Source organism: Rhea americana, unplaced genomic scaffold, assembly GCF_003343005.1.
Source record: "Rhea americana isolate MKP2758 unplaced genomic scaffold, rheAme1 scaffold_155, whole genome shotgun sequence".
NCBI classification, from domain to species: Eukaryota; Metazoa; Chordata; class Aves; order Rheiformes; family Rheidae; genus Rhea; species Rhea americana.
This window is the reverse complement of record NW_028185650.1, coordinates 1,595,877-1,610,357: the sequence shown is the minus strand read 5'-3', so window position 1 is coordinate 1,610,357 and position 14,481 is coordinate 1,595,877. Positions and strand designations below refer to the sequence as shown.

General features: G+C 40.3%; 2 protein-coding genes across 3 annotated transcripts in view; one reads left to right on the top strand and one right to left on the bottom strand.

Annotated features, from left to right (window-relative positions):
- LOC146598717 (uncharacterized) overlaps positions 1 to 1,852 on the top strand; it is a 3,055-nt gene extending 1,203 nt beyond the window's left edge. Inside the window, exons 2-3 of the mRNA XM_085299884.1 lie at positions 25 to 351; positions 939 to 1,852. Of these exons, the coding sequence (XP_085156010.1) occupies positions 25 to 351; positions 939 to 1,597 (986 nt within the window). The 3' untranslated portion in view covers positions 1,598 to 1,852. The remainder of the gene's footprint in view (positions 1 to 24; positions 352 to 938) is intronic.
- Positions 1,853 to 5,607: 3,755 nt separating this feature from the next.
- The window catches only part of TTBK2 (tau tubulin kinase 2), a 105,602-nt gene continuing 96,728 nt past the window's right edge, over positions 5,608 to 14,481 (bottom strand). For both annotated transcript variants that reach the window (XM_085299859.1, XM_085299860.1), the window contains one exon: positions 5,608 to 13,640. In XM_085299859.1, the coding sequence (XP_085155985.1) occupies positions 13,172 to 13,640 (469 nt within the window). In that variant the 3' untranslated portion in view covers positions 5,608 to 13,171. The remainder of the gene's footprint in view (positions 13,641 to 14,481) is intronic.

Sequence of the window (14,481 nt, the reverse complement as noted above, 5' to 3'; positions counted from 1 at the left end):
CTCCCGGTCGCTGATGTGCTGCAGGTTGCAGCCCGTGTCCTCCCGGCTCAGCTCGGCCTCGGGGCGGTAGGACTCCAGCCGGGAGTGGGCATTGCGGCGCAGCTTGGGGCTGGAGGAGACGCAGCAGGAGGTGGTGTTCCCCATCGCGGCTGCCCGGCGCGGCGCGGCGCGGCGGGAGGCGGCCGGTCAGCAAGGGCGGCGGGAGGCCATGGGCAGCGGCGGAGACGAGGAGGCGCGGCGCGGGCGGAGGCGGCGGCTGCGGCGCCCTGCTGCCCGCCGACGCCGTGCCCGTGCCCATCGTGGGCGGCATTGACACGCTGGAGCTGCCCGGCGCCGCCGTGGGCCACATGGGTGAGTCCGCGCGGGGAGGAGGAAGGGGGAGGCTTCTCGCCCGCCGTGAAAACCCAGAAATGCCTTAAAAAAAATCAAAAAATCAGCGGGCGGCTTCTGCTCCCGGCCGTAAGAAGGCGCCGGAGCGGCAGGTAGGAGCAGCCGCTCCCTCGGGGCGCCAGGCCCGGCCGGCGGGCGCTCCCGCAGGTGCGAAAAGCCGCGCGGCTGCGGCCCGCGGGCGCTGAGCGGCTTCTAGCAGTCGCGGTGCTTCTGCCGCACCAGGACTTGTTCCCGCGCGCAGAACAGCGCGTGAGCGAGCTTGAAACGCATTCTGTGTTCTGGCACTCGAAACTTGGCTCCTCTGGAGGGAGGGGTAAGGAGTCCGCACGGTTAACCGGTGAGTTTGTCTTTACGTTTTCTCCCTCGGAAGAGGCAGTCGTATTCTAAAAGCTTCAAAGGTAACACGGTACAAGAGTACTGCTGTAGAGTCTTAGCTCGAGAATTAATGTTTGTGCTTAGCGGATAAGAAGAAATGTCATTGACCACAGAGGTAAAGACATTTCTCACTGACTCTTCTTCACTTTTCCTTCTCTCTCCATCTCCTCTAGGACTTAACGATGATCCTGGCCCATCTCATCAATCCAGTCTTGAAAAGATGAACTTAAAAGAAGAAATTGTAGTGAAAGTGGTAGAGCCAGAAGAAAGCTCTGAGGACATGGCGGTGGTTCCGCCTGGCCAGGAACAGCTGCCTTTTCTGGGGACAGTGAGTGGTGGTTCCTCTGGGAAAGTAAAAGCCAAAACAAAAGGCAGGTCCCAGGCAGACCAAAATGAAATTACTGAAGAGGACCTAGTGCAGATTCAGCAGACCCAGATGCAGGTGATCCAGTCTGGCTTTGACAGTGTCAACCACAATCTTCGGCTACTGCAGCAAGGCATGCAAGATCTCAGCAACAGCCTCAGCATCATGGCGCATACACTTGTTGCTATAAAAAATGTCTATGTGAAAAACAACACTGGCCCGACCACGTATGCCACCACCTCAACTCAGACCACAGCTGGGTACCTGAGCCCGGGTTCTCCCCAGGTCTCCCCCGCCGAGGACAGGGGGAGAGCGCAGGTGGCTGGAGGCAGCAGCAGAAGCAGCAGCTGCAGTTCCAGCTCCATGTCACAGGAACCGGGTCCTTCAGAGTTTCCTAGACCCCCCCTGAGAACCATTAAGAAAGAACATCCAAATGGCTGCTACTACTTCTGCTTTGCAGATGTGTAAAAACTTGAATATATGTAAAGTGACTGTGGTGTCAGGTGCTGTTGTATGTTCTGCTCCGGCCTGTGACTTTGAAGGAGCAAAGTGGACTAGCCTCCCGCATTTTTTCCCAGTGGGAAACATTTCACTATAGGTGGCATTAAACACTAATTACCACTCTCCTGTTTGTTAACTCTGATGCAGTTGGCTAATATTTTTCTTCTGTTCTCCTTACCCTCTTACTCTCTTTAAAAAAAATCAGATTTATTTTGACTAAGACTCTTGTCTGTATCATCCTTTGTTTAATGTGACCTTTTGAAAAATAAAAGGCCTGAGAGTGGGGTGAAAAAGTAACATGGTTACGAGCTAGCAGGAGCTGAGGGTTAAACCAGTTGTTTAGTTTTTTTGATCAAACAAATGACAGTAGCAGTTGATTTTAAAATACTTCCTTTTTTAATTGTAATTTGGGACAGTGTTAGTTTTTATTAAAAAAAAAAAAAAAGTCTGAGCTGTGCAAGGCACCACAGGAACGGTTTGGCATATCTGCTTGCTCTAGGAATGGTTAGGACTGAGCTGTTGATTCATGAATGTACTTCTCAGAATTCATACAGCATTGCTCCATCTGGTCATTGTTCATTTCCAGCTCATCAAATGCACCTTCTCCTCAGAGGTATTTTGCTTTATTGCACTGGCAGGGCAGGCTATTTCTTGTCACATGATTAAAACAGAGAAATATAGCAAAAATAATAACTGATGAGTGATGCCTGTTTTTGGTATGGAATAACTTCTGCTGGTACAGTTTGTAAGAAGGCTGCATTTTCATCCGCTCTTGCAAGCCTTCTGGAATCAAGTACCATGTAGTCTGACATAGAGAGGGCAGAAAGGTTTCCATATTCTGTTGTGCATGAAACTGAAGTTAGCCTTGGTGCTAAACAAATTACAGGAGGTAGGGGTGGACCTCACTCCAGACAGAACAAATGCTGGAGCRTAGCATATGAACGCTAGCTTGTGAAGAGACACTTTCGTCTTCTCCTATCAATCAGAGAGATTAGTAAAAACCTTTATTCCCCTAACTCTATGCCCTAGAAAGAATTAAGGAGTTTGAGCAAAAAGTAATATGGAAGTGTCCACTCTGAAACAAGCATAAAGGAACTATTTTATTCTGACGTGAACAAGAAAAATTTCCTTTTTACATTTAGATAGGAGGAAACTATTGTCACTGAAGTTACTCTTAAGATATGTTTAAGATTTATGTATTGCTGTTATGCTGCACTGAAAAAATCAAAATTAGCAGAGGTGCTGTGTTCATTTGTCCAATGTACTTATAAATCTCATCCGCAATTTTATCCTATGACCTGAAAAAATCATTCAGGTCCTCTTCTTAAGCATATGTCACCAACATTAAAGTTCTCTCTCTATATAAATTTGGCCTAGAGTAACATCCAGCTGCCTCTAGTTTTCCAGTGCTACAGGAGTTTAGCTAAAGTAAATGCTACATAGAAGGGAAGTGCTCTTCCCTTCAAGTACCTCTTTCCTAGCAGAGCATGAACATCTAAGCATAGGATATGTTATTTTTGCAGTCAGCTTTGACAGAGCGCTAAGCCATATGGAAATACAAGATTATTTCCACTAATCTTAGGGGAATTAGGCTATTTAAATTGTGATAAACCTAGGAGGCAACAGTAGCTGCTAGCACAAAGGAATAATGCAAGGAACTTTCCCATCCTCAATTACACCCTGTTTTAGAATATTTACTTCTAATTAAGAGATCTCACTTGAGGTCTATGGAAAGTCTGATCACAAACATACATACGTAGCTCAAAAACTGACAGCTGCTGCTTAATGAAAAACAAACACAGAGCAGTCACGTTGTTAGCAAGTGCTTCCTTCAGTGCCAAAGTGTAAAAGATGCAAACAGCTCACAAAATATTAAAACCCATAYATGTAAAGTGCATTGCTGACTGGGATTAACACACAGGCTATACCCTGAACAACAAGGGGTTTTTAGGTTTTCCCTACAGAAGCAGATGTGGGTAACAGATACCAATCTTGTCCTTGCTTAAAAAAAAAAAATCACCAACCAACCAGAAAAAGAACCAAAAAGAAAAAAAGACTAACATTAAAATTTGGTGGGTTTCTTTTTTTTCTTTTTTTTTTTTTTTTTTTTTTGAGCCTATATTGGAAAGCTTTCCATACTAACCTGTTGGAAGCATTTTTATTTCTCCCCCTTCAGTAGAGATGGGTAACTGAAAAAGGTACCCTTCATTCATGGTTTGTTCTCATAGTCAAAGAAGCAATTAATACTACTGGGATATTCCAGATAGATGAGCGAAATGGGATCTCAAACTTGCCTGATCTGTCTGGGCAGTGGTTTGAGCTCATCCAGGCTGTGATAGCTAGTTCTTACATGTTCAGCATTTTTTTCAAGCCATTTCTCCGGTTGTTAAGTCTTGAATTTCGTATACTGCAGTGTATGTGTACTACGTAGGTTTCCCATGTCTGAGTACAATTTTAAATGCGAGGAAGCTGCTCTCCACGTGCAGGGAAGTCGCAAGATCCGATGACCAGAGCGAGCGGCCTGGATCGCTTGTATTAACGAAGGTGACGGGCCAGGCAATGCTGAACAGTACTTCAGCAGTCGGACAGCTAGCAGCCCTCAGCACGGGTCTGCCGTGGCACCCGTCTTCCTGTCTTGGTTCTCTCTACGCGGCTGGTCAGTCACACTGCTTACAAGTGGCCAGGTTCAGACCACTCTTCACTTCTGATGGGATCCATATTTACGTAAGATTTTAAACAGAGAAAGACACTGAGCGGCCAGTGCCCAGTACAGAGTGTGTAAATTTGTTATGTTGATCTTCATACCGCTCGCTTGCTATTTCTTTGTGTGCCCGTGCGACCAACGGATGGTGACGGGAACACCAAAAGCGCACACCCGCCAGGCGCATGCCATTACACTTCTGTCTGCTCATAACTCAAGATTAAACGTCGTTTTCTTGCAATGTTTCTGACTAAGTGAATTCCTGATTTGTTTCCTGTTGTGAAGTGATTTGAGCTATCGACATAAATGACAACAGGTAATGACCAGGTCACGAAGACTAGTGGAAACACTGGCAATGGTCTGAACAGCGGAAGAGCTGGTATACATGGCACAACAAAGCTAAGCAATGATAAAGCTGAGAAACAGAACAAGGGCAAAGAGCAGGCAGTATTTTCTACTGCATAAAAGGATTAAGACATGCATGCACACACATGATATATAAATTATGGTAACAATATACTTTTATATATTTTACTAGAAAGAGAAATGAAAGGACCTTGGAGGAAACTAAAGCCGAACGGCTGGTAGTTTAACACTGCATTTCCAGCAACACAAACTGTTCAGATTGAGTAACAACCTCCATTTATTCATTTCTCTGCTATTTGCAGCTTAACCGTACTGTACAGATGGTAAGGCTGGTCTTCTCAGGAGTCTGTGCAAACCTGGAGTAACTACGTCCAGATAGCAGAATAACGGATAATAAGTGCCATCTCCAAAGAAATCAATCTTGGAGGCCTCTGCTAAATAAGAAATTACAACTATGGCTGTTAAAAAAAAAATAAATAAAAAAATAAAACCACATAGCTGGCCCTTCAGCATGATAAGGCTGGAATCTGTGCAGATCCTGATCTGGCCAACAATCATTTATTGCTTGGCTGAATACAGACAGTGAGGATAAGAACAAGAGCAAAGGAAAAGGGAAGCGGCGTTGGGGACAAGGGTTGGGCTTTTCTACTCTTACTATCATACAACCCACCAAAATTAGTAAGACCTCTGTTGGTCCAATCATTCTAGTTTGCAATATGAAATATCTGACTCTTATTGCATAGTACCAAAAGAAGTTACTTTTTGTTTTCTCATAACAGGAAAAAAAAATTATAACTAATGCTTTATCTCTCCATTTAAATACAGGATTAAAATAATAAAAAAATATATTGGAAAATATTTGACCAATGCTTTATAAATAGTAAAATCATCATACACACACAGTCAAGGATTGGAGTTTTGCATGCTGAATGARTATTTTATTTAGAACCGGTTTATAAAAATAAATACAAAATAATTTGAAAACAGAACTTAAAACATTGTACAAAGCCTTGATATGGTACAAATGGGAAAATAAATAATTACACTTTTATGTACAAATGACCATTACAAGGGCATTAACTCTTCATGTTCTTGGGTGCCTGAGCAAACTTAAAGAAGAAAAAGATGGCTTAGAAAATTTCTAAGGAATGGGAAGGGAAATGCAATTATTTAGCAAGAGAATTTGAATGATTCAACATTTGTCTCCCTCAATGGCAATAAACTAACTCTGGGAACAGCCTTCCACTTAATTTAATCACGCCACAGATTTTATTCTTGAGCATTTAATTTCTTATGGAACAACATCATCCTATTTTTAGTTAATACGCAGATTTCACTCTTTGTGGTATTGCCCAGAGATTTCAGATTAGCAGACATTGGTTCACAGCTTCAAAACTTCAGCACTTGTCAGAAAGCATTGCTGGTGATCTCCTTAATCTGTTGGTTTGGATATTCATAGGAAAGAAAGCATTTGAAAATCAATATCTTTTAGCACAAGCACTGCAGCTTGCCTCTGGGCTGATTCTAAAAAACAAAGTCAGAAATTGGGGAAGAATTTCAAACTTCACTCTCTAGCCAAGAAAGGTAAGGAGGATGCAGAGAAGGCTGCTAGGCAACCAATCCAGCACTCCACTCAGAAAGAAGAGAAAGACATGAAATAAGCTGAAAATAGCAAAATAGAATAAAACAAAAGACATTTGCCTAGCGTCAGACCTTTACAACCTTGCCTGCCATGCAGCAGGTACGGGTTTAAAAGAATATAAGAGAATATGAAGGCAAGCAGACCAAGTGTATCTTCTGGAGAGGGGTGCAAGTTACTCTGCTGCTATTACAGCCTCTTTATAGAAAAGTTAGGTCAAAGATGCAGTGAACTAAAAAAGGAAACAAACATCTGTAACTCAGATGAATTCCAGCTGAGTTGCCACAGAGTTGTGGATGATTAGCAACTCATATGAGTAGCCTTAAAAGAAACCATGGACTGTGCACTCAAAAGCAAAAACTTCAAATCCATGTGCAATTATTTGTATGCCAAATTTTGTGTTTTTACAAAAATTAAAATTTTACACTAACGAGAATTCTGACATACTGCAAAGAAAAACAGAGATGTTCTCATCCTAATTTTTGGCACCTCTATTAACTGGTCAGCCGGACTTTCACAGTGCTCAGTAAAGATTAATAGGCTACTCAGAGGTTGTTTCAGAGCACTCAGATTAAATTCCTGCTCTGAACTGTTCTCTGAAGACCTTTCCTCTATCTCAGCTACAAGGAAAATCAAGACTGGTCAGCTGAGTATTCAATATACGTCCTGTTGTCCCTCCAAAGCTCTAGGTACCCTCCAACTCAAGTTCCAGTGCTCAACTGCACTTGCGGTTCTGAATTTTCTCTTTGCTAAATTTGTTGTAAAGGTCACCTGGTTATTTCTGAATTAATACGGAAAAACTCTCTTAAAAAGGAAAATATGTCACCCAAATGCCAAGCAGTTTGGAAAATCAGTAGCTAATGAAACCCAGCACCTATTTTCCTGGAAAAGTATAAAGTACTAGAGGCTTTGTCACTGTTACTGAAAGAGTGATTTCATTACTAACAATGGAGAGAAAAATCAGTCTACACATTCAAACTTGGATGGCTAGAGCAATTGCTAAGTTAGACTTTAAAACAATACATTCCTATGCATTTTTTCCTTTAAAAAGATCTCAGAAGTTATTATTAAAAAGCCTGATTATTTAAACCACAGGAAAAAGGTTTGCTGATACTGTGATTAAATAAACTTTTCTGACAGTATCTTAAGATAAATTCAGGAAGTTATTACAAGATCCAGTTTAATTTTTATGTCATTTCTCTTTTACAAATGTTATGTGCAGGGGAAAGGAAGACCGGTTTCAAGCAGAGTGGGGAGGTATTCTTGTGAGGTGTACGTGTATATGTGAGCTGCTGAAGTAGCTAAGAWCTGTCACCCACGCCTGCATATTGCACATCGCCAAAACACTGAAGCTCACTCCCCCTTACCAAAGTTACCTGTTACTGCAAATTGTGGGCAATATACATCTGAGCCAAAAGCAAACAAAAACCTTTAGTTCACTGCTAATTGACCAGCCAAAGAAATGGAATAAAAGCTTAAGCACTGTTCCACAAGTTCCAGAAAGAGTAGTGAGCATCCAAAGCTTTTAACAGTTAAAGAAAGGAGTCACGGATAACTATCAAAGCATTTATTTATATAGCAGTCACTTCTCTGACCATATTTATAGTAGAAAAACATACAGAGAATGTGCTGTATGGAATCATGGTGTTTATCTATGATCTCAATCCTGCAGAAGATTGAGAACCCCTTTRCCCATGAGAACTGACAACATAGGCCCATGTGGCACTCACCATCTCACAGGATCAGTCCTGTATGAAAAAAATTAAGATCAATATTTTATATCGCTAGGATAAGAAACCAAATGGAGTTTGAGTTCTCTTTCATTCCCCTATTCTTGGAAGATTCAATTTCTAGCTCATTTAAAAATTAGAGGCACGCTATCTGTAGTTTGCCATTAGCCCCTTTCAAGAAATTGAAATAATCACCTTCTGACAGTTATTTAGTCTTGTTACCCAAATTTATGCCTCTTAGTGTTCTGGAAAAACATCTAAATCATTACAGAGAAAATCTGTTTACAGGAAAGAGTCTGTAGTGTAAGTCTGATGTTGTCTACATTCTTATTTAWGAAAAAAAGAGTTTATAGGAGCATTACAGTCAACCATTGCACAAATATTACACCAATAAGAAGGGCTATAGGTGTATAGGGTAGGACTGTAGAATCAGGCTTCRTAATATGGAAGAGAGACAGAATTAGAATTAGAGTGCAGCAAAATTCTCGTAGTTCAGGAAGATATCAGACTAATCAAAGCCCAACAGGCCTCAGCTAGCTCTGGCAAATGAATTCCAGCAAAGAGCAATGCAATACCTGACACTGTTCGTATCTATACTTTTACATATGTATAAATATATATATGCACATGTATATTTCTGTATAGTACGCAGTAAAGTACCTATTCAAGAGTGCATATACACACACACATATGTACAAACAYATATATATATTTGATCAAAATTGTTTCCCCAGCTACAGTTAGTATCATAATAACTACAAAATGTAAAGGATAGATCTCTTGCAAAATCTTTTTTCAGATGAAAAATCTTTCAACCCACCTTTAAATACACAGGACCAGATCCTCCCCTCTATATCATGACTGTTTGTCAAAAATAGTAGAAGCTGTTTGTGATGATAGAAAGCTTGATCTCAGACATGCAAACTTCAAAATAAGATTCTAGCCTGCTTTTCCCAAGGGAGGATATGGCTGGTGGCTACAAGGAGTGTCCAAGGTCTCCCCCAATAGATTTCCCTCCTGAATAATTATATTTACAAGCACTGAAKATCCCATATTATTCCTGCTTTTGAGCACTGAATTTTTTTATGTCCACCCATCCTGCTCAAGCAGTAGATAGGTGCCTAGCATCATACTACTTGCCAGTGTTGCCATACTGCTATATATGACACCTTCTGTAATAGGGTTTTACTTAAGTGATAATTGGCATTTGGCATTAATAATGAAGTTTACTAATATTAATACATTAAATGAAATTCATGATATTATGCAATTGTAGCACAAAAGCCTGTGTGAAATGTCAAACATTTTTAGCTTCTATATTATTAAAGGATCCATACCTAAAGTTTCTTAAAAATGCTCCAAAGTGCTAGCCATTGAGRAGCAAAGAGGTTTTACCTCCAAACTCCCTCATGTGGTTAAAAAACAGACTTCCAAAAGTAACTGAAATACCACAGTTCCAGTCAAAGGCAAAATGTGCAAGAAGCACCTACATCCACCACATATCATGGCTTCACTGCACTGTACTCCAAAGAAACAGAGCTTAGAGAGCACGAAGCAGCAGCTTCCTGAATTACACTGCCTCCCTGGATAAAATCCCAGTGTAAGTTACTGCAGGTTATGCAGAATTGCTCTAACTGTTCTGCACCTTGGAGAAGACTCTTTCCCTGCCTCTAAAATTTTGCTGTAGATATCCTCCATAAACCATGCATGCAGACTTGGCACAATGGCCACACACTGACGTACCGGTGTTTTTAAATGCATAATACGTTGTATATCCAAATGCTGGAACTTAAGAGTCCTATACCCCTCTATCACTATTATAAAGGTGATAACTATACGTGTGGTGTCAGCTGACCATTATCTAAATACATTAACTGATTGCTTACTAGTTTATAGTAAGCAATTTCGTAAACTTTAAGGGTGGTAAGAAGCAACAAAAAGCTTTAGGGAAAGGGGTAGTTCAAGATAAAGTTATTCACAACCACTCCTCTGTTCATATCTTCAACATTTTCTCACTAGATGATGTTGAATCTACATCCATTACCCATATCTAAAGCAAAAGGCAACTAGGGATATACTGTCCTTTTATTTTTTATTGCACTGAAAAAAGGTTGGTCAATCATGATTCATCTCTCTCTCTCCCCCCATTTGGGCATCGTTTAGTATTTTATATTGGCAAGTAGTTTAAGTACAAGTGAATTTCTACAACAGTTATATGCAACAATGCACAAGTCGGCATTTTTGGTGAGATCACGAGAAAACACTTCATGTTATATTCTTTCTCAGCTGTAAAGCAAATTATTCGTATAATAGCAGCAATGATCTGGTTTTGGATCCTGCAAAACTGGGGAAAAAATATAAACACCTCAATTTCATTATTTCAGGGAAGGATACATAAAGTTGGTACCCACTAAAGCTGGCCATGTTAATGTAGGAATGAGCTTGTAGGATCRTAACAAATGATCTTCAGAAATGACAGAGGGGAAGAAACAGAACTAGCAAATAATTCCAGCAGTACCCAGGGTAGAAATATCACAATGAGATTCAATTCTCTTTTTCTGTATACCATAACGAAACATATGAGGAAAATAGGAAAGAAAGGATGGAATTTGTTGTTGTCACATTCATCTATTAGATATTCATTGACTGTCATTGCTCCCATATYATGAGCATTCATAACAATTAAAATGCACATTATGAAATAAAAATGGATGATCATAAATCCTATTTGGAATCAAAAATAAAAATACCTTTAAGTCCCTGTTCCTGTTCATACGCAAATACACACACAAAATATTAAAGAAAAAAAGAAAGTTGCAAGATAAAACACTGGCTTGTTGAAAAATCAGCAGTCTTTCCATCTTGTACCAAGCCTTGTAGCAGGCCACTGGAATTTTGTGCATTCCAGAAAAAACTTTCAGGAAATAGCAGATGCAGTGCCAAGAGTATTCAGGAACTAACAGAAAGGGAATGGTATCATTTATAGTCCATAAGTTACAAATGAAAAATGAGAAAGGTGAGTTTATATAAGCATATGTATATATATATTTATAAATATTTATATTATATAATTTACCATGAGGACATGCAATTATTGGTATAGCACCTATTATACAGTATAATACAAAGGAATAGGACTTTCCAATGGTACAGTTTCTTCAGAAAAAAAGAAAATATATCCTACCTATTGCATTCCTCTGTAGTGCTTGAAACCTGAACGAAATTAAGGTTCCACACTGTGCTACATTACRTATGGGGAGCAATATACATATTCATAGTAAGAAAAAAAATCCACATAGTCTGACAGAGCAAGTGAAATTCAGTGCAGCTCCAGGGCAGCTTTAATGCAGCATTAAAACATGTTAGCTCAGAGACAAAATATTCCCTTTTTAATTCAAAGGTATTCATTTGGCAGAGGTTAAATAAAAAAGCACGGATGCTGGCTGGAGAGGCATGTGACTACAGCAAGCAGATCAGTAACTGAGAAGGCTCCTACACAAGCAGCCTCCCCAGGACAGGTAGAACTAGGGAGAGCTGGCTGCATCTTCTTCAGGCTTGCATTCTTGTGCGTTACTATTCTGACCCCCTCTTCTCTTCTGAATATAGCAAAGGGTGCTATAGCTAAAGGGTTCCCTACAGAGGTCCTGTACAGCACAAGAGTTTATTAAGCAGCTACTAAAAAAAGATGGAAAAATTGGACACTATGGACTTTACTGACAGATAATCAAAGAATCCTTTGGGCGAAAGAATGACTATCAAATGACTATTAGCTATCAAAGAATCTTTTGGGCAAAAAAATGACAAGAATCCAACATCAAAAATAGCTCAGACTTTCTATGTATTTTATGTTAATGACTAATATGCTTACCTAGATTCTGTAAGGGTTTGAGTATATTGTTTTTACCTACAACCTACCAAGTTCATAATTTAGGCACTCTCCTTATCTCTGAGAACACAGGCATGTTTCCTTTTCCATGTGTATATAAATGAATAAAAAGCAAAAAGCTAGTAATTGTCTCTGCTCTTTTCAGCTTGTTAGCTTGGGTTTAATAGCAAGATATTGACATTATAAAAAAGATCAATGGCTCAAGTGGTTCATAACTAATGGAATCACCATAGCCAGCAGTAACAAGGGATCTTTTTGCAGTTGGGTAAGGAAAAACAGATACTTTCTGTTTCCTGTTTCTAACTTCTAACATACATTGCAATTGATTGTAAATCTGCAACATCTTCAGTGTTCAGAGTGCAGACATCTTCTTTCTCTCATCTCCCAAATGAGATTTCTTTTTCCAAATTCTACAGAACTCTGGTTGAAGAATCCCACTATGACTTCCAAGGAAATATGAGAGATGGAGCTAAGAATTAGCTTCTTGGATCCTAATTAGTACTAAAGAAATGTTCTACAGAACTTCACTATAAAAACATCTTGACAAGTGTTAACGTTCATTCTTAAAATGTGATCACTCTCAAGAAGGGACAAGGTATACGATACTTCTTTATGGAAGGAATTCTATGCTGTGGCAGATATGGGACAAGATGATCACTGAGCAACTCAAAGAGATGTGTGCAGCTCAAAACGGAAGAGACTCATAAGGTAGAAATACCATCATCTTCCAAGTCATGTGCTTATTTAAAAGTACAAATACTTGCCTGAACGGTACTTATCTCCCCAGTGGTGGTGTCATTTTGGAAATAATGGTTTCAGGTTTTCTTACATTCTCCTTGAGACAGGCCTTAAATAATTAGGCCAAATCTTCTAGCTAGGCAAACTAAAAGCATAGAAATAAATACCCTTTTAAAACACTCACCTTAGAAATATTTTTAAGTTTACATACATTGCACCTCTTCATCTAGCTAGCCATTCTTTCCCTGGCCTTTAGCTCACCTCCCCCGATCTGCTTGCTGCCTGTTAGGCAATGCCTGGCCGCTCGTTTACACAGTATGTTTTGTCATGAGTAGTTTATGATGTTTACTTTCTTTTGAAAGCGCAGATTCAACACTTTTTTTTTTTTTTAACTTTTTTGATTTTTTTTTCAATACACAGTACACAGACACAACATGCATTGGATTTAAGAGGAGGCTTTASAACCGTCAAGGCCCAGTTCCTATCTGCTAAGCTTACTGGCTGATTTGCTCTTTCCCGTGGGAGTTTTAGTGCTTGGGGAATGGTGGAAGGAACTGCTGGATCCTTTCAGACCATTCTTGCTTGGTTTGCTGCAGCAATGCTCCTGTTGGCAGGATCTCCTAGAAGATGAGGAGCCTGAATGGCTMGGAGGTGACTTACTCCTCCCAAGATGCGGGGATGAACTCCTCTGATCATGATGGGGTCTCCCAGGCCGGGACGGAGAAGAACTGGCAGTACGGGGTAAGGAAGAGCTCCTAGGGGAGGCACTGGGACTGCGTCGGGGAATGACAGGGCTTTTGGGTGGTGTTTTGGGGCTATGTGGAGATCCTGGACTCTTACACTGAGTAGAACTCCTCGGTCTTTGAGATCCGTTCTGTAGGATTTGAGCCAGACGCGAGATAAGATCCGAGTCCGAGCTGCTACTCCCTAGGACTCTGTATCTGCGTAACCTTAAGAAGAAATGAGAAAAGATTATTTCTGTCGCCATCTATTCACAAAAGTTCATATAGAAGCACAGTATTAGGCATCTGGATCTGAATTTTCCTGTAAGATAGAGTTGTCCAGATTTAGATTTTGGCCTGTGTGTAGTTCACATCAACACAGTATTTCTATTTTCATAAACTCAGTTACAAAAACAGCCCAAGAGTTCAAAAGAAAGYTGAATTTTCCTGATGGCAGAGTACACTGAAGCGCAGTGCTTATCACCTCTGTTTCGGAGGAGTACAACCATTCCTGTACACCATCTGTATGTTGTATACACAATTAAAGGATGACAAGGTCCACCACAACTTCCTTCAGAAGATTTTGTACTACTGATCATATCAAAACTCTCCTTTTCCTGATAATCAAAGCACTGAAGAAACTAGATCACACTTGTCTATATACAGAACTGGTAAAGGCCCTCCCGGAGTTCGCTCTGCCCTCCAGTAATTAGCTGTTTTTACTTAGCCATGATGTGAACAGAAGCAAGTAACTTAATGCTGATGGCTGAAATATCCAAAACCAAATACTTAAAACTTCTAAAATAAGAACAGTTTAATTATCAAAGGGGCTGGGTAAGACAGATCCTATTGCTTTCTATGGGCTTCTGATTCTGACCCCACTTTTTAAAGAAGTGACTTTCTGATAAAGTTTAGTAGTGAAGCAGGCACATTCTTCTGTAACAGTCTCTCCTCACTCATCCCCAAACAAAATAAGATTTCTCAGAGATTCAAGCCCACTATTTTTTTAAAAATTACTTCACAAAAGATGGAACACCTACATGATCACCTTCTGCATATTTACTGCAGT